Genomic DNA, 21,038 nt, shown 5'->3' with positions numbered 1-21,038 from the left:
TTAATAATAATGCTATTTGGAGTGTTTTTTCTTTGATCATAATCTTTGGACTCCTTTTCTTATTGTACTTAATTTACTCTGTTACTATCTGTGTGGTAGCTCTTATGATGTTCTCTGGTTATTTATATTATTAGTATTATTCTTATTATTTTTTATGTATTTAGTTTTGAGTTTTGGATTAAAATTTATTCTCTTTTTTGTTCTAGGGTGTTGGTATAGTTATCTTTAGCTAATAACATGTGCACTTTCTACAAATGTTTTAGTTTTTTCCTATTCTCTCTTTAATATTTGTTGGTTGTTGGTTTGTCTTTGTTTGAATTTCTCAAATTAGTTGGGGTGCTGATTGGTTGCATGATTAGCTGCATCACACTACTACTCTTGGTTGCATGACATGGAAATGGTTTTCCAATTTGTATTGTTGTTTCTTCTTATACCCCAAACTTAACATGGTTGTAGTGTTTCTCAAAATAAGCCCAAAGAAGTTTGCAAGTTCATATTTGATTTGGAAAAAGTGAAATGAATAATTGAACACAATTGTAATTTTTATGAAAATAGAAGGTCCAAAAAGGTTGGAAGTGCATGTTTGACTTGGAAAAAGATAAATAAATCATTTATTTTGTTATTTGTAGCAAAATTAAAATATGTGCAGTTGAGGAAGTTGGTTCCCTGCCCTGATACATTATACTATCTTGAATAATGGTAGTAGGTCAGAAAATATTTCCAATTAATAATCCATACCTACAACACAGCCCTTCGTTCAAATGTAATTTTTATATATTGTAGGTTTCTGATTTCAATTATTGGAATGGAAGAGGTATTAAATAACATCGAAGACACCACATATACAGAAAACGCTCCTATTGCACAGGCAGGTGTCGTAGAATGGAAACCAAGAATAGGTATGAAGTTTGAAACTGAGGAAGAGGCATATGATTTCTATAATTCATATGCCGATCGAGTCAGTTTTAGCATCCGCAAAGAGTATTTTAATAAGAGCAAGAAGACTGGTAAACTGTCATCGAGATTGTTAACATGCTGCAAAGAGGGTTTCAGGGGTGACAACATTCGGGACAGTAATATAAAGACTCCCAGGGCTAAAACACAAACTGGTTTCCCTGCTCGAATACTTATACAAGTTTCCAAGTATACGCATAAGTTGGAAGTTACAAAATTTGTTGAAAGCCACAACCATCCATTGATGATTGATGAATACATGCACATGCTGTCATCCCAGCGTAGAATTAGCCATGTTCAGGTCATTAATTTGGAATTGGCTTCTGATTCAGGAATAAGCCCTCGCAATTCATATGAGTTGATGGGAAGGCAAGCTGGTGGAAAACAATCAGTCGGGTACATGAAGTTGGATTTACTAAACCATATAAGGTCCCGAAGACAAACTGAGCTCGAATATGGAGAGGCAGCATGGCTAGTGAATTATTTTGAGACTCAGTCTTGTGAAGATCCATCTTTATTTTATGCATTCCAATTGGATAGTGATCAAATGATCACTAACATATTCTGGGCTGATTTAAAAATGAAAGTTGATTATTGAAATTTTAGAGATGTTGTAAGTTTTGACACAACATACAAAGTTGTACATGGCAACCGTCCATTTGGAAGTTTCTTGGGGTTGAATCATCACCGGGAGACCGCTGTGTTTAGAACAGCGTTCATGTATGACGAGACTGCAGAGTTGTTTGTGTGGTTGTTTGAAACATTTTTGAAAGCTATGTCCGGTAAAGCGCCAAAGACGATCTTCACTAATCAAGATGCTGCAATGGGAAAGGCATTGACGTAGGTGATTTTAATTCAGATCTCCACTCTTTGCATTTTCAAATTTTTATTGAGTAGTTGGACGTGGTAAATGTTTTTATGTAGTTATATTACAGAAAATAGTTTTTGCAGGTGATGCCAAGGACAAACCATTATCTGTGTGTTTGGCACCTAATGCAAAATGCACAGAAGCATCTAGGGTTGTTGTTTAGACGTGCGCAAGGCTTTAAAAAGGTGTTATCAAAATTAATATTTGAAATTGAGGAGGAGGAAGAATTTACCAGGGAATGGAATATAATGATAACGGAAAATGGTGTTGTTGGTAACACATGGCTTACAAATCTCTTTGCTTTAAAACATAGATGGGCTATGGCATTTATTAAACATACCTGGTCCACGGGTATCCACAGCACAAAACTGAGTGAAAGCTGCAATGGTTGCTTGAAGGCGTACTTATCCGGGCAACTGATTCTTCCAGATTTCTTCACACACTTTGAAAGGTTGTTGTCCGACAAGCGTTACAAGGAGTATGTAGCCGAGTATGGGTTACTCCACAATCTACCTCAACTGAAAACAAACTGTAACATATTAGTAGAGGCGGCAAACCTGTACACAAAGGTTATATTTAATATTTTCCAGGATGAGTTCTTAGCAGCTGCTGCTAGTCAGAGGATCATTGGTTGCAGTCCCATCGATGGCAACGGAGGCTATGTTTACAAAGTCGTTGGTGAGGATGGAATGCAATGCGACGTGAGGAGGACAGTAGAAGATGAATTGTTATGTTCTTGTTGTAAATTTGAAAGGGAGGGTATTATGTGTAGGCATAGTTTGAAAATCCTAAAAGACTCCATGTTCACCAATACATTGCCTCGTCGATATATATTAAGAAGGTGGAGTAGAATTGCAAGAGATGGCAGGTTGGAGGAAAATCTTTCCGGTGAAGTGATTGCCGAAACTGATCCAAAAATTGAGGTTAGGAGACAGCACAGGGTACTTTGTCGTATTCTGACTGAAATTTCGTCCATTGTATCGGAGGATAAGGACGGATACAATGATTTATTAGTGAAAGCCATGGAGTGGAAAAAAATTGCCCAATCAAGTTGTAGGCATAGGTTTACTGAGAGGAATGGAATTTATACTGGTGGTAAAGACAGAAACCAATATGTCGGCATGAACAAAAATACTAACAAAATCCCCAATGGTCTCAAGTGTAAAGATACATGGAAAGGAAAATTTAAGAGGTTAGAACCGACCATGGAGCTAAAGAGTCGCAATAAGACGAAATCAATAAAACAAACAGTTCAGCTTCAGGTACTTTTATCCCCTTACTGTTGTCCAAGTAGTTTCATAAGTAATACCAGTTCTGTGTATTAAATGATGCATACGTAATAATTCTTATAATTGTGTTGTAGAATTGCAATGAAGCCCTTCAATCAGGAGAGGCAGGTGGCAGTAGTCATAGTGGAACAATCCCCTACTACGTGTTAGTGAATGTAAGTATTGTTGCATAACTATTTTCAGCACATTGCTTAACATTTGTTTTATGTTATTCCCCCCCCCCCCCCCTAAATGATAGGTGTGTAATGACCCGGTCATTTTCTTCCTTTTCCCTTTTTCTTCAAATTTTGCGGATAAATTTTTTTTCCATTATCTTTTCCTTTTCAGGTTCGATTTCCTGCCTCTCAGTGTCGTCTCGAGTGCTCGAAAATGGTTTCTGAGACTTTTTCCTTTGGATTGACAACTTCCTTTGAGGATCGAGTCATTTGCACATTTTTTTTTGTTTTTTTGACACTATTCATTTTTTCGTCTTTTCCCTTTTTCATCCTTCAGTCGTTTTTCATTTTTCCTTGCTTAACCTCACTTTTTGTGCTCGGATTTGATTCCGGCTTGGCATACGTCCATGATATTTAAATTCCATGACATCTACATTTTTACTTTTGTAGAAATGCATATTAAATGCTTACTTTCTTTGTAAAAGCCATGAAAATAAGACTTTTTGTAATTATCCATAACTTGAGGGGTTTTTGGGTAGTTAAGTAAAGTAATTATTTTTTGTCTTAGGGACCATTTTGCAAATTAAATTGGAAGATATTTTTAAAAAGGACCTTTTTGCAATTTTCGGAAAATGTGACAAGTGTCACATTCCTATGGTGTCACTTGCTGATTTTGTGGTGGAACCACTTGGAGGCTTAATCTCATGACACATGGAGGTTGGAGATTTACCCACTTGTTGTCCTAGGATTGGTGCACTTGTTGGCATGGATGGTTGACAAGTGTAGGGTTAATATTTAATCTTGGAAGCTTACTTGGATTTATGACAAGTGTAGGACTCACCTTTAGTCTTGCATTAGTGTGTGTGTGTGAGAGGTAGTGCAAGAGCACCTAGTGAGTGGAGAAGCCCACCAATTTAGCTTAGGGTTTACATATTTTAATTCATTCATCATTTTCCTCTCAAGAACCCTAAGGAAGCCACCATTGGAGAAAAGCTTGACTAGTAGCTTTGACTTCATTTTTGGTGCCCTTTCACTCACCTTAGAACTTTGAACTTGGAATACTTTTTGTTCCCCTCATCCTCCTCTTCAAAACCCTTGAAGGATCTAGCCTAACTCCTAGTTTTGCTTTGGTATCTAGAGATTCAATTCTCTAGTGAGGTATTGATCTATTATTTTGAAGTATTTTTATGTCATTATTGAGTGTTTTACATGCATGGAAGAGAAGGACTTGTATTTTGCCCTTAAACTATTTTAACTTCAAATTAATCTTGTTAAATTAAATATAGAATATGAAACTATACTCAATTAACTTTCATTTAGTTTTGGTTTCATGTAATTTGAATTTAAAATGAATTAGTTATGAATTTTTGAAGTTGCAAGCTAGTTGCTGGAAATTTGAAGCTTTTCCTTTTCAGTCCGGAAATGAATTTTTTATATGGAGCTGTGTTGCTTCAATTACCTTGAAATTTTTACTGGAACTTCCTCCATGGGTTTTACACTACTCAGAATTTTTTCACAATTTTAGAGCATTTCTAGATTTTTTTAAAAATCCGAAACTATCTGCTGTCCATGTTTTTATTGTAGCTGGAAAACATATTTTTAGATGATTTATTTCACTAACCTTTTGACATTGCATCATGGCTTAAATTTTCAGTTTTACACTCTCATATGTTTACTTCCAAAATAAATTAGGTTTACCCAATTTGGATGTCAAATGAATTTTTTATGAATTTTCAAAGTTGGAAGCTACAGGCTGAAAATGTGTTTTCTGGGCAGAATTTGTTTCAAAGTTGTGGGTCAAAACTATTTTAATTGGGAAAATATTTTGTTAAACTAAATTTATATTATCAAACAGTGTTTAAGCTTTCATTGGGCTTTGGATTCATTCAATTTGGGTTAGAATTGAATTTTTTATGAATTTTACAAGTTGAAAGTAGCAAGCTAAAAAATCTGTTTTGCGGACCAAAAATTTGGGGCGATTTCATTTCGGTGGTAATTAGGATTTTCATTCCAATTGAGGTAGGGAATGTTTTAGGATTATTTGTGTGTTGTATTGTGTGTTTGCCATGATTATACAACATATATGTATGCCTTGTATCAAATCTAGAAAGCTAGTAATTTTTATTTCTTTGTATAAGATTTAAAATTTATGATGATGTATAACTTTGATTTGAATTATAACATGTTAGGAAATTATGCTTAGATATGTTGGTTAACATATATTAAATTTGGATCATTTGATTAAGAATTACAACTTTTATTTAATATTTATCTTTAGTGAAAGTTTAATTCACATGGTTGTATCAAGCATTAAATCAAGTTGTAATGTGGTATTTAAATAGGCCTTGGCATGTTCTCTAATATAGATTAAATTGAGGGCATTTGGAATTGTTTAAAAATCTAGAGGAAATTAATTAATTAGCTTGATTAATTTTGTTTCAAGTGTTTTAATCACTTAACTTGTCATTTGATGTTATATATATGATGACCATGATATGTCTTTCAATATATATTAAATTGAGGTTATTTGGATTAACTTAGAATTTAGAGAATTTAACTATTTATGTTTAATTAAATTCTACTTTATTACTCCATGGATTTAATTGCATTTTGGAAGTTGTTTCTATATTTAAATCATGGATTTAGATTTGATGTATGTTCAATTGATTACTTTTGAGCATTGGATAACATAGTTGTTACTTTTATATTTATGAGAATATGTTTTTCCTTATTGAATATATTGTTGCTATGTGTAAGGAATTGCATACTTTGTATTTGACATCTTACATGCCATAGTACTTGTGAATTTTGAGCATGTATTGTATAAGTTTCCAAAATTTGGATTGTGCTTGGTAAATAGTTGATATCTTGTATATACATGTTGATATATAAACGTTGTTGCACAATTTGTTGATTTTGGAAACTTGGAGATGTCGTTGTTTGGCTACGGCTAGGACTTGGTTCTAGTACCGGGGATTGTCCCTCTATACAGTGTAGTGAGCACATAGGGAGGTTACCCATGGGCTAGTAACCCTAAAGTAACTATGTTGTCGGTCTGATCCGGCGTGACGTCCGAGTATCCACTTTATTTGATTTCGTATTTCATTTCAAGTTGATAACTAGATGATATCGTAACTTGTGTTCCTTATTTGATTTTCTATTTTGAGCTTAAGATGTAACTTTGTGAAAGCATGCTTCATGCGTTGTATTGGAAGTTTCATTGTTGGTTAAATTGCATCGATATCATAATTTGTGTTTTGATGTTCAAATGTAGTTTAGGAATGACCTTATAGATTCATTTTGAACATAGACGTTAGGTGGCATGACCCACACTTGTTATTTTCGTATTTTGGATTTCAAGTTGAAGACTTTGAGAATCTATATCTTGTTGCCTTGTATAACATGTTTCCATGTTGTTTGAATTGCATGAACAATGTGATTATGATAGAAATGATCTAGGTAGCTTAGGCTGCTCCCTGGGTCTCATCTTGACATAGACGTTAGGTGGCATGAGCCCCTTTAACATGTTTCACCATAAGGTGATAAAATTGTAAAATGCTAGGTCGATGCATGCTCATCTCCTACGAATAGCTTTATGTTACTCACCCCTACGATACTGGGCATATTTCAGGTACAAGACTCAGGATTTGAAGATTCCATTGCTCCTTGGATGGCTACAGTTTCTATGTTTTTATTTTATGCAAGTGTTAGCATAAGATGCCTCTTTGTAGCCTTATTTGTTTAAACTTGTATTCGTTGATTCGTATATGTAAAGTGTACGTAAGTGCACTCTTTTCAATGTATTTAATATGTATGAGATGAGGCCAGAGGCCAATGACATGTATCTCGTTTTCTATGCACTTTTGTTTTCAAAGTTTATTATGAAAATATTGGAAAATGTTAAGTCATTGTTTCATAACTTTCGCATTGGGTGTTGGAATTTCATATCTTTTCTACCCGGACTCAGAATCAAACGATTCTTGAGTCTAATTTTGTTCATTTTTCGTTGTCCTTCCAATGGTGTGCACGGTGGCACCCTTTTTAGTGAGAAATGACCATTTTGCCCTTAGTTCATCTCTTTTCGGGTTAGGCATTCTTGCTTTATTTGCTTAGCTCATTTGAGTTTCGTGGCTTCATGGAGAGTCATTTTGGGGCCTTAGGGATGACGTACATCTCTTGAGGTCATTTGGCTTCTTTCGCTTCCGCATTTCGGGTCCGTTATCAGGTCAACTTCCGGTTCATCACTAACGCACCGGGTTGAGAAATCCGGGTCGTTATAAGGTGTGTATTGAATATAAACAAATAATACATGGAGAGACATGATGGCATACCCTCATGAAAACAAAACATAGTCCTAGAAATGTTTCCCTCTCAAACACCTAAACTACTAAGTAATGGAAAGTTATAAAATGTCTTGGAGATGAACTTCCATCACATCTAAAACCTCCCATAAATTACATTTATCTAAATCCTTAGCTACTCTTGCAATCTTATCATGCAATCTATTTGAACTTGTTTATAACTTAGGTAACACCTTGCTACCAATGCAAAGGGTTGTTGTTAGAAGAATTCCAGATTAATAACTGGTCTTTGCATAACTAAGACTGAATGAATAGATAATGTAGCTCCACCCCCAGTCCAACATAAGGCAGCCCAATCCACCTCTTCAATTTTCTCTATCGCAGCTTCCCATGCTGCTTAACATGTTCATTATGGTTAGAAGTTAATATGTGGTTAAATGTTTTACAACATTTATTTTGTACGGCTGTGAAATTCCAGTTGAATTTCTCAGTGAAGAAAGTTATGTGATGCCACCACAACGTGTAATGCATTACAGAAGGTTTTCGTAACCGTCTGCTTAACTAACTACTCCATTAAATAACCAGGCAAGTTTACTGTTAAGGTGGAACCAACATATAAATTGCAATATACAAAGTTCCATAATTCTTTAATTGATTGTTTATAATATATCCTGAAAAATATATAATGTTGCAGACCTTTGTTGCTGATTCATGCAATTCCAATACCAATTATTCACATGATGATTGTTCCACTGATGGTTTCAGAAATAATAAGGTACGTAGTTGTCCTCATCAACACAATTCGTACCAGTTTAAATTTTTATTGAATTTTATTCTCTGTTGTCATGGTATCTAATTTGATTGCATTTTGTGGCATGATCATTTTGAAATATAGTAGATTTAAATAATTGCGAATCGAGTGTGAGGCGAATGTCCCAAATGCCAATTGAGGAGATGGACCGACCAATTGAACGACTCTTTCATAGTTGACAATCATTTCTGCTTGTATTTCACATTGTTTTAACTTATTTTGTTTATTTAACTCTGCTTAATTGTTGTTGGGTTTTATAACAATATGGGGTGGTCGGGCAAATTTGTATAATTTTCTGTATTATGAAAATGCATAATAAGTGGTTTTTATCATTTCTTATGAAATATTAACTCTTGACTTATAAGTCTGACTCAAGTATTTGAATTGATGGAAATGCATTAAAAATATTTGCAAGGGCCAAATTAATATAATACAAATGTAACAACATTGTGATCCACTTATGCAAATACATATGTAGCATCTATCCTATTACTTATATACATATATTCCTTATAATTTATGTTAAACATCCAAATAATTTTCTAATATAAGTCTAAACAGATCAATTAATGCAAATACATATGTATTTTCATCGTAATACTTTTATACATAATTTCGTTACCAATTTATAGAAATCATCCCAATTAATTTGTAAGACAATTTCCAAACCCCAAACGAAAATCATCCAAATACAAGTCTGAACAGATCAATTTATGCAAATACATATGTTTTGTTTATCGTTATATTTTTATACGTAATTTCATTACCATTTTATAGAAATCATCCCAATTAATTTGTAAGACAATTTCCAAACCCCAAACAAAAATCATCCAAATATAAGTCTCAATAGATCAATTTAAGCAAATACATATGTTTTGTTTATCGTTATATTTTTATACATAATTTCGATCCCATTTTATAGAAATTATCCCAATTAATTTGTAAGACAATTTCCAAGCCCCAAACGAAAATCATCTAAATATAAATCTCAACAGATCAATTTATGCAAATACATATGTTTTGTTTATCGTTATATTTTTATACAAAATTTCGTTACCATTTCATAGAAATCATCCCAATTAATTTGTAAGATAATTTTCAAGCCCCAAACGAAATTCAACCAAATATAAGTCTCAACAGATTAATTTATGCAAATACATATCTTTTTTTATCGTAATATTTTTATACATAATTTCGTTATCATTTTATAGAAATCATCCCAATTAATTTGTAAGACAATTTCCAAGCCCCAAACGAAAATCATCCAAATATAAGTCCCAACAGATCAATTTATTCAAATCCATGTGTAGGTTTAACATAATACTTTTATACATAATTTCGTTACCATTTTATAGAAATCATCCCAATTAATTTGTAAGACAATATCCAAGCCCCAAATGAAATTCATCCAAATATAAGTCTCAACAGATCAATTTATGCAAATACAAATGTTTTTTTTTATTGTAATATTTTTATACATAATTTCGTTACCATTTTATAGAAATAATCTCAATTAATTTGTAAGACAATTTCCAAGCTCCAAACGAAAATCATCCAAATATAAGTCTCAACAGATCAATTTATTCAAATACATATGTAGGTTTATCGTAATACTTTTATACATAATTTCGTTACCATTTTGTAGAAATCATCCTAATTAATTGGTAAGACAATTTCTAAACCCCAAACGAAAATCATCCAAATATAAGTCTCAACAGATCAATTTATGCAAATACGTATGTTTTGTTTATCGTTATATTTTTATACATAATTTCGTTACCATTTTATAAAAATCATCCCAATTAATTTGTAAGACAATTTCCAAGCCCCAACGAAAATCATCCAAATATAAGTCTCAACATATCAATTTATGCAAATACATATGTTTTTTATCGTAATACTTTTATACATAATTTTGCTACCATTTTATAAAAATCATCTCAAGTAATATGTAAGAAAATTTCCAAGCCCCAAACGAAAATCATCCAAATATAAGTCTCAACAGATTGATTTATGCAAATACATATGTTTTATTTATCGTTATATTTTTTTACATAATTTCGTTACCATTTTATAGAGATCATCCCAATTAATTTGTAAGACAATTTCCAAGTCCCAAACAAAATTCATCTAAATATAAATCTCAACAGATCAATTTATGCAAATACATATGTTTTGTTTATCGTTATATTTTAATACATAATTCGTTACCATTTTATAAAAATCATCCTAATTAATTTGTAAGACAATTTACAAGCCCCAAACGAAAATCATCCAAATATAAGTCTGAACAGATCAATTTATGCAAATATATATGTTTTGTTTATTGTTATATTTTTATACATAATTTCGTTACCATTTTATAGAAATCATTCCATTTAATTTGTAAGACAATTTACAAGCCCCACACGAAATTCATCCAAATATAAGTTTCAACAGATCAATTTATACAAATACATATGTTTTATTTATCGTTATATTTTTGTATATAATTTCGTTACCATTTTATAAAAATCATCCCAATTAATTTGTAAGACAATTTATAAGCCCCAAACGAAAATCATCCAAATATAAATTTCAACAGATCAATTTATGCAAATACATATGTTTTGTTTATCATTATATTTTTGTACATAATTTCGTTACCATTTTATAGAAATCATCCCAATTAATTTGTAAAACAATTTTCAAGCCCTAAACGAAATTCATCCAAATATAAGTCTCAACAGATCAATTTATGCAAATACATATGTTTTTTTTATCGTAATTCTTTTATACATAATTTCATTACCATTTTATAGAAATCATCCTAATTAATTTGTAAGGCAATTTCCAAACCCCAAACGAAAATCATCCAAATATAAGTCTCAACAGATCAATTTATGCAAATACATATGTTTTGTTTATCATTATATTTTTATACATAATTTCGTTACCATTTTATAGAAATCATCCCAATTAATTTGTAAGACAATTTGCAAGCCCAGACGAAATTCATCCAAATATAAGTCTCAACAGATCAATTTATGCAAATACATATGTTTTGTTTATCGTTATATTTCTATACGTAATTTCGTTACCATTTTATAGAAATCATCCCAATTAATTTGTAAGACAATTTTCAAACCCCAAACGAAAATCATCCAAATATTAGTCTCAATAGATCAATTTGTGCCAATACATATATTTTATTTATCGTTATATTTTTATACATAATTTTGTTACTATTTTATAGAAATCATCCCAATTAATTTGTAAGACTATTTCCAAGCCCCAAACGAAATTCATCTAAATATAAGTCTCAACAGATCAATTTATGCAAATACATATGTTTTTTTTATCGTAATTCTTTTATATATAATTTCGTTATCATTTTATAGAAATCATCCTAATTAATTTGTTAGACAATTTCCAAGCCCCAAACGAAATTCATCCAAATATAACTCTCAACAGATCAATTTATGCAAATACATATTTTCTATTTATCGTTATATTTTTATACATAATATCCTTAGTAGTTGATTTGACGTCTTGATATTTCGATTTATTTTTTTGCTGGTTATTTTTCCAAAGTAAGTAATTTTTCTTTTCTTCTCATGAATTGAACCATTTTCTTTCTAACGTGCTTTCTACCTATTTTCATGGGCTGAACAATAATTCACGTCCTAATAAAGTAGTTGTCTTAGTTAGTTAATTCGTGTACGATATGCGAAATAAACGCGTACATACGAATTTTGGGAAAATACTTTCATTTGCTGATTAGAGTTGAAAAATACGGTAAAATACGCGTTTATTTCCATCACCCCGTATCTAATGCGTTTATTCGTTTATTCGTTTTGGTTGCTCCGTTTAATTCGTAACTTAATTATTATTATTTTTCGTTTATGAACAATTAATTTCTAATAACGTATTTTTCTGAAACACAAATTATTGTTTTTTCTACCCTCTTTTGCTTGGTATAGCCAATATTTTTGAAACCATCAAATAATATTATCTGTTGTGCTAACTATTGTCTTTTCTACCCTCTTTTGCTTGGTATAGCCATTATCTTTCAAGCCATCAAAATAATGTTATTATGAATGCAATCTCTTATTGATGTTTGTTTTGTATGCGTAGGTTTTGTAATTATTTTTATTCTATTTATTTGTCATCAAATACATATTTTACTTGTAATTATTTTTATGGTAATTATTTTTGCATAGTAATTAGTTTTTCTCCTCTTCTCATGAATTGAACCACGAGTATTCTAACTTGATTTGAACCTTGTTTCATGGACTGAACTGAATGTCACGTGGGAATAATTTACTCAAAACTGAATTACTGTCAAACTTCATTTTTTTCATCCAAACAAATTAATTGCATTTAAGAAACGCCCTCCCTCCATGCCGGATTACACTTAATTTTTTAAATGCAACTTACTCTTCTCACACCAAACAAATTAACATGGTACTAATATGTGGTCCACATTCACCTGGTTTTTACTATAAATAGCACGACCATGGACCTAAAACAACCAGAGCTTCCAAATATGTCATCAAGGCATCACGCCCAAAGTAGTTCTGCCTCACAAGGTCCCTGCAGAGGAAGAAGAGTGAACCCTCCTCCTCCTCTACTAAACCCTCCTCGTCCTCCTCTAGCACCCGTTCATGTTGCCCCTGATCCAGAGTACTTACTCATGAGGGTCAATAACCTATCAATAGAAGTGAATCAGCTGTGGCGATTGTGCCGTGCCATGAGACGAAGGATCTACCGCCTGGAAAGGGATTTCCGGGACGATTCCGACTCTGCCATAGTGGAGGTGTTGGGGGAAGCAAGTGACTCCAACGGCTCCTAACCAAAATATTGATCATTCTGTGCTTGTTTTGTGCTTCTCTTATGATGCTCTCTGTGTGTGATATTCTGCTTAGTTTATGTATGTATGACATGTTCCATGTGTAGTATATCCCAACTTTTGGTCAATCTGTGGTTGTTCGCTCATGGTGGTCTCGTCATTCTATGGTTATGGGGGAGATGGTTGTTTGTTTTATTGGGCTCCCTGAGCCATACAGGTGGTTTGGTTTATGTTGTTTTGTACTTCTTTGGATATGTAAGAAAAATATAAATCGGTAGTAATGGTTAAGTTACATATTATATGAAGTGTTAACTATTTCATTATAGGTGATACTTTATATTTTATTATGCGTGATACTTGATGACGTGGAAAATTGAACAACTCTTTTGGAGATAAAGCTGTAAAATATGATTGATGACGTGGTTCGCCAAGATTGATGAAGTGTTAACTCTTTCATTAAATTACCAGTTTTTCAATCATGTATTCCGAGATTTAATTTATTTAGGGAAATGCAACAACTTGGAAATACATATGTAAAATTTATCCCAACATTTTTATATTTAATATCATTACTAGTTTATAGAAAACATCGCAATAAATTTGTAAGACAATCTGAATAATAGGCAATAAATTGGTGTCAGTGTGGCAGTTTCCATTTAAAGGTTGGAAAAAGGAATATATTCTTCAATTACTATGTACAATGAATTGCGAATCGACTAGGTAATGAATTTCTGTCAGTTACCATTTAATGGAATACAATATGGCGGGTACCATTTAAATGGTTACCATTTAAAGGGAAGGGTTACCATTTAAAGGGGGGTTATCATTTGAAGGAAGTGTTACCATTTAAAGGAAGGGCTACATATTTAGACGGTTATATTTAACTTGTCTTGAAATTGGACTCCTCTTAAAAATATATATGTATTCAACAACTCTTATGGAGATAAAGATGGAAAATTTGATTCATGACGTCGTTGGCCAAATTGATGCCATATGTTTCAAGTCTTACCATGACAAGTATGAGTGGTGAGTTATTTGTAAAATATTGCATTTGAAGTTTTGATGCCTAGTTTTTACCATTCTGAGATTTAATTTATTTAGGGAAATGCAACAACTTGGGAATGCACCTTGCACCACTTCATGGGAACATTATGATGTCGCAGAGCAAATACTAGTAAGTGAGGGCCCACAGCATGTAATCGGAGAGAGGCGTATCTACTTACAACATTGTTTTGAGCTTAGGAATAATGATGCAAGGTTTATAAGGGGTGTGGTACGATTTCTACCATTTTATATTAAATATTAATTTTCATCAATTAATACTTTAGAAACGTCTTAGACAAATATATGTTCATGTGGTTGATGTAGGTTGAATGGATTGTGCACAACCAAAGTAAAGGATTGGCATTCCTGCGTAGAGGTGGACTTGAGTGTACATATGTCATGTGTATTGCGTTATTCTTTGGAGACGAAGTACATAAGGAGGCCAGAATTAATTTATTAAATGTGCTATGGACAAATGAACAACTCAGGGGACAGTTGAAAACTGCGTGAAAGAAAATGCTTACAATGATTCAAATGGGGAAATGCTGCAACAGTTGATTCTTTGAACATATCCCTCAATGCGGTGAAGAAGGCAACCACATGAACTGGCGATGTTGGATTCTTAACGAAGAAGTCATTACTTGCCATCGTTGTTGGTGTGATTTCAATGTCATGGTGTTGTAAGGAAAGTTTTCAAGTAATTATATAGAATTATAAAATTCGTTGTAAAAGACCTTGAATGGTTTATGTGAAATAAATGTCATGTATTAGACTTAACATACAAGTTATGGTGTTGTTAAAATAAATTAGGGTTTGGAAGATGACATATTTATTTTGGTTTATTGTTTTTATTCGGTATACATATTGTTTCCCTCCAGTGAACTATATTCAATACTCATCAAAATGTCCATATGTCCTTACTATCCTCATTCAATACTGCAACCCGATGTATATGTAGAAATTACAAAATTTGTTTAAATTGTTAAGTGATCAAATTATGAACTTTTGAAATACAAAACTCCAAATGGGTTACCATTGCGTGGCGGCTGTCAGTGACCGTTTTGGTACTTTAGTAACGTTACAAATACAAGCCCTATATATTTAGACTTTCCTACATTGCAATTCCTAATTTCCCGGGCCATCCTTTTTCATCGTTGACGCGTCTTAGTGAAATACACCTTGTCAGTTATTGGAATGTATAATCATGAAAGTACAATGGCTTCCTCATCCAATACTCGTGCAAGTCGAAGATATTTCAGGCCAACAAATGTATGTATACGGATCGACAATCTTCTTCTTTGTTTGCAGTCGTGTTTGTTTTTATTTATTTTTTTTAATTTTGCTTTATTTTTTATTTCCATTGTATTCGCTATTTTTTTTACTCATGTTCAACTTATATTGCAGCCCATTAATTTCGTATTAATTTGATCTTATGTTTTATTTTCGACTTCTAGATGCCATCTTCCACCCAACCACCTACAAGACTTAAGGTATTTCAATAAAAGTTGTTGGTATCAAGATGAACATAATATGGCAGACATTAAAGTCATAGGGAAAGAAGGCAAAAACAAAGGAAAGCTGTATTATGTATGTCCAAAGTGTAACGACCCGGAAAATTCCCTTCCTTTTCTTTTTCCTGAAATTTTACGAATAAATTTTTTTCGTTTAATTTCCTTCACTGAGTTCAGTTTCTCGTTGCTTAGTGTCATCTTGAGTGCTCATGAATGGGTTCTGAGACTCTTTTCCATGGATTGACAACTTCCTTTGAGGACCGAGTCATTTTCACATTTTTCGTTTTTCGATACTATGCACTATTTCGTCCTTTTCCCTATTCTGTCTTTTCCCCGTTTGTCAGTTTTTGGCATAATCTCACTTTTCATGCTCGGAGTTAGTTTTTGACTTCACGTGTCTTCATCTTGAGTGGTTTCCACGAAATACATATCTTCACTTTTTCAAGAAAGTACTCTGGTTGCTCCCGGTGACCATAGGGGCATGGATGCACAATTCTTTGGAATTATTTTCTTTTCTTGGGGCGTTTTTCATAAATATCTTTTGAAGATATTTTATTTCAGGGGTATCTAAGAAAATATCTTTTGGAAGATATTTTCATTCTGGGGCAGTTTCGCAGTTAACCCTTTTTATAGGGGTCATTGTGTAATTAATGAAAGTTATTACAAAATACCTTGTCTGGTGCCTGGATCCTCGTACAGGATTCATTTTCACATTTTGTTGAGTCGTGTACTCATAGAATTCCGTTCTGGTCATTTTTCTCCAGTTTCAGAGTTTCTGACCTCGATTGCCGTCGAACTTGTTTGGGGCATATCTCTTTGCTCGGGACTCAGTTTTTGACACCGTCTCTTCTGTTATTCATATTTTCTCATTTGGAATCTTTTTTGTTCATGGGTTTTTTCCGTTTGAGTGCGTTTGCTCAAAATCCACTTTTCCAGACCAGGCGAAGCCCTTTCGGGGCACTTTTTGAGATTTTCTATAAATAGGAGGCCTTAAGAGAAAAAAGTCAGATTTTTCTCTCTCTCTCCTCTCTTCTGGCCGGAATCCATGGTAGCCATGGCTGCCACCTTCTCTCTCTTCTTTTGGTCCACTTCTCCTTTGGTAGAAATCCTTCGGCCTTAACGTTTAATGCTTGTCTTGACACCGCGCATCTTATGCCTTTATTAGAATCCATTTTCGACAATTTTTTGAGTTTGGGTTTGGAGTCAAGTTGAGAATTTCATGGGGCTTCTTGTGGATTCTTATTCACGGTGTTGTCCCCGACAAAACCTCTCGGTATCGTCGAATTCGGAGCACTTTTATTTCGGTGGGCCTTTGAGGTTTTAATCTCAAATCGAGGTAAGGGATTTTCTAGGTTTAATTCTTGTTATAAAGCATGATATTGATGCTTATACAACTTGATTACATGCTTAAATATGAAATCTAGAGATTTTATTATTTATTTTTCTTATACGGGATCTGATTTTCCTAGTTGCTCATGGCTTGGTTTAAACATGTAGTATGATATTATATTGCTCCTTGATATGCTCATTGTCGTGTATTAAAATTGGAACATTTGAATAAGTATTAAAGCTTTTATTTAATACTTATCTTAAGTGAAAGATTAATTCACATGACTTTAATTAGCTTGAAATCAATGTGTGTTAGCATATTAAATTAGGCCCTAGCATGCTCTTCAACATAAATTAATTTGAAAGTAATCGGATGTGTTTTAAAATCTAGTATTCATTAATTAATTTGATTAATTAATTTGCTCCGGGTGTACTATTCACCCTATTAGAATTCCGACTTGACATTCTTGATGTGCATGCTATGTGGTTTCACATATATTTGATCTAGAATATTTGATTAGGTTTTGAAATCTATCATTTATTATTTTTTTTTAGTATTAAAGTTTAATACTCATGGTTGTATCTTGCATGTAATTCACTTGTAACATACTCTTAAATCAAGTCTTGACATGTTGTATAACATACACTACATTGAGATCATTTAAATGTATTTCAAAATCTAGAGATTTTAATTAAAAGGATTAATTAAAATCCATTCAATGGTTCCTTGAACTTGACTAAGCGTCTAACTTGTTTTCCATGATTTCCTTGACAAGTTCCTTCACGTGTATCAATTCGAGAATAATCGGATAAGTTTTGAAACTTATATTCATTTAATTCCTTTGTATGGAATTTAACTCACATGGTTGTATCATGCTTAGAATGAAATTGTAACTTGACATTGGACTTGCCTTGTAATCTTGTTAATTTAATCTTTTAAGTAGATTAAATTTCTTTATATGCTTCCATCATGTTAATCATGCCTTGATGTTGAATTCTTGTTGAACTTATGAAGTGGACTTATATTTCATAAACTTATATCTTTTATCAAGTATCGTGACTCCTTGTATCTAGGTTTCATTAATGTACTTAATGAATCATGTATCTTATACTTATGGTATATTTACTTCAATGGATTGCATGTGCTATATATCTTGTTTCTAATTTATATAGATGTATACTATGATTTCATGATATTTCACATGCCATTATAGTTGAGAACTTAGGGCATAACTTATGTGTTCCAAAACCTTGGTTGTGCATGAAGCGTGGTTAATGCATTTCTTGTATTTTGATACTATCTTGGTTTGCACAACTTGTTGAGTTTGGGACTTGGAGATATCAATCAAGAATTGACATGGCTAGGACTCGGTTCTAGTATGGGGGAATGTCCTCCTACAATATAGTGCGCACTAGGGGAAAGGTACGCATGGGTTAGTAGCCCTAAAGTGATCTCAAGGGTACGGTTTTAATCCAGGTGATATCCGAGTTTCCAAATTGGTTGATTTCACATCTTCTCTTGGTCGTGTTATGTGAAATGCACCAATCTTGTTTAACTGCATAGATATTATGTCATGTTCTTGATTTCATGTATTCTCTTGTTCGTGTTTTATGGAATATCCCATCCTTGTCCATTGCATAGATTTTATGCTTCATCCGTGATTTCATTCCTTAAATGTCAAGTGTTGCATACCTTGAAGATTTAAGAATCCTTTCATGTTTTATGAAATGCTTCAATCTTGTTTAACTACATAGATAGTATGCCATGTTTATGATTTCGTGTATTGTCCCCATTGTGTTAATTGGTATGTTCCAACCATGTAAATTACATTCATAATGTGATCCTTGTATTCTAGTGTCCTTTTGTCATGTTCTTTGGATTATTCCAACCTTGACTGGTTTCATATATGTATATATATCATGATTCTTGTTGTTTATACTCTAAGGTAGCTTAGGATGCTCCCTAAGTCACATCTTGACATAGACGATAGGTGGCATGAGCCCTTTAACATGTTTCACCTTAAGGTGATATAAATTGTAAAATGCTAGGTCGATGCATGCTCGTCTCCTACGAGTAGCTTTATGTTGCTCACCCCTACGTTACTGGGGCATATTTCAGGTACATGACTCAAGACTTGAAGATTTCATTGCTTGGGTGATTTATGGCTTCACATGACAAAACTTGTATTCTTGATTCTATGTATGTAAAGTGTACATAAGTACACTCTTTTTAATGCATTTGACATGTATAACATAAGGCCAAGGGCCACAAACCTTTAAGTTCATATGTATGTAATTTAAACTTCAAGTTTTGCCATTAAAATGTATTTTGTCAACTTTTGAGGTTTGACATGTCAAATTTTGTAAATGGAATGTAATGAGGCCATAGGCCATTGTAGCATGTCTAAAATACAATATTACACTTGCGTGCATGTTCACATCATCACACAATTGCATATTTTGTGAATTGAACATGCCATAGGGGATTCCAAGTAGACTTTCAGCGTTGAATGCATAACATGAAATTTTTGCACTTTCTCGAGTCATTTCGGTCGACCGAAGCCTTTTGGGTTTTGTTTAAACCTTGAAAATTCACTTTCCAATAGCCAAAGTCAGCATTTAGGGTCATTTCGGTCGACCGATGGCTCATTTCGGTTGACCGATGGTTCCTTTTGGTATATCAAACCAACCAAACCTTGAAAACTTGTTTTCAGCAGAGATTTAAGTCATTTCATTCGTCCAATGGGTTATTTCGGTCGACCGAAATAGCCTGATCCCGAGAGTTGCTTCAGTACAGTTTCAGCACTGTTGTTACGACTTCAAACGGCCATAACTTCTTCATTTCTAATCCAAATGGGGTGATTCTTGAGCCTAAATTCATGAGCTTGAAGTCATATTTCCAATGACACCAACCATGCATTAAAATTCCAACTGTGGTGAGAGTTATTCAGGTTTTAGTGAGAGGGTGTCAGTTTTTTCTTAAACCGGGAAGAGGGATTTTGTGGGATTCTTGTCCAATGTTCTTGGAACCTCTTGGAATGTTGTGCAACAATTGGATTAGGTTGTGTGGACCTCATTTGGCTTGTTTAGAGTCAAATCTCCCTTTTTAATTGCAAATTGACCACTTTGCCCTTGATTAAAGGGTTTTGCTTGCTTCTTTTCATCTTATTGTTTCTCCTTCGTCCGGACTCCGAATTATGCGATTCTTGAGTCCATCTTGATTAGTTTTTCATTGCCTTTCTAGTGGTGTGCTCGGTGACACTGGAATTCATACTTTCATAAATGACTACCTTGCCCCTAGGGGCTTAAATTGTCATTCTTCCGGTCCTTTAGTTCCGCACCTTGTTTCAATGAGTTCCGTGACCTCATGGAGGGTCATCTTAGGGTCTGAGAGGTGTGTTGTGCCTTAGGAGACCCTTGTTTTGTTTCTTGCTTCTGCATCTAGATCCGTTATTGGGTCAATCTTCGGTTCATTACTGTAGTATCGGGTTGAATCCAAACCCGAGTCGTTACACGAAGGAACGCTACGAACGTTGCGGCTTCTGGGAATGGTGTTACCCTATTTCAACCAACATTGTTCAAAGTGCAACTTCAACTAACTCACGTGAATCACCATTTTCTCAGTCCACGAGAGAAGACATAAATTTGGTGGATGATGTGGAGGATCTAAATTCTGAAACTCCAATGTATGCTTCAATTGTGAGACTTCTCGAAGCCAGCAATGCAAATGTGAAGCTGCTAACAAAGTTTAGGTATTTTATGACAGCCTTATGTTTTTTGTTAATTGTAATAATTTTTCTTCACCTGTGATATGATTATGAATTTCTGGATTTTACACTCATGGATGATGTGGATGTTCCCTATAAATTTGGAATGACAGTTTGTACAAGTTTATCAACATTTATGAATCGTTGTCCTTCTCAAGTTTTAGCAAACAATAATTAC

At 33.4% G+C, this 21,038-nt stretch overlaps 1 protein-coding gene across 1 annotated transcript; it reads left to right on the top strand.

The window, feature by feature from the left end:
• Positions 1-805: 805 nt before the first annotated feature.
• Positions 806-3,284, top strand: LOC132296452 (protein FAR1-RELATED SEQUENCE 5-like). The gene is made up of 4 exons (XM_059794655.1): positions 806-1,350; positions 1,561-1,786; positions 1,906-3,084; positions 3,186-3,284. The coding sequence occupies exons 1-4, from the start codon at positions 806-808 to the stop codon at positions 3,282-3,284; spliced, it is 2,049 nt and encodes a 682-aa protein (XP_059650638.1).
• Positions 3,285-21,038: the final 17,754 nt, after the last annotated feature.

Source organism: Cornus florida, unplaced genomic scaffold (assembly GCF_030987335.1).
Source record: "Cornus florida cultivar Cherokee Brave unplaced genomic scaffold, ASM3098733v1 CherokeeBrave_3.0.0_Hap2_Chr02, whole genome shotgun sequence".
Lineage (NCBI taxonomy): Eukaryota > Viridiplantae > Streptophyta > Magnoliopsida > Cornales > Cornaceae > Cornus > Cornus florida.
This window is presented reverse-complemented; position numbering and strand designations above follow the sequence as displayed.

Coding starts and splice junctions, on each gene's coding strand:
- LOC132296452 (XM_059794655.1), top strand. CDS start 806: ATGGAAGAGGTATTAAATAACATCGAAGACACCACATATACAGAAAAC. Junction 1,351..1,560: donor GGTGGAAAACAATCAGTCGG/GTACATGAAGTT, acceptor TTGAAATTTTAG/AGATGTTGTAAGTTTTGACA. Junction 1,787..1,905: donor AAGATGCTGCAATGGGAAAG/GCATTGACGTAG, acceptor TAGTTTTTGCAG/GTGATGCCAAGGACAAACCA.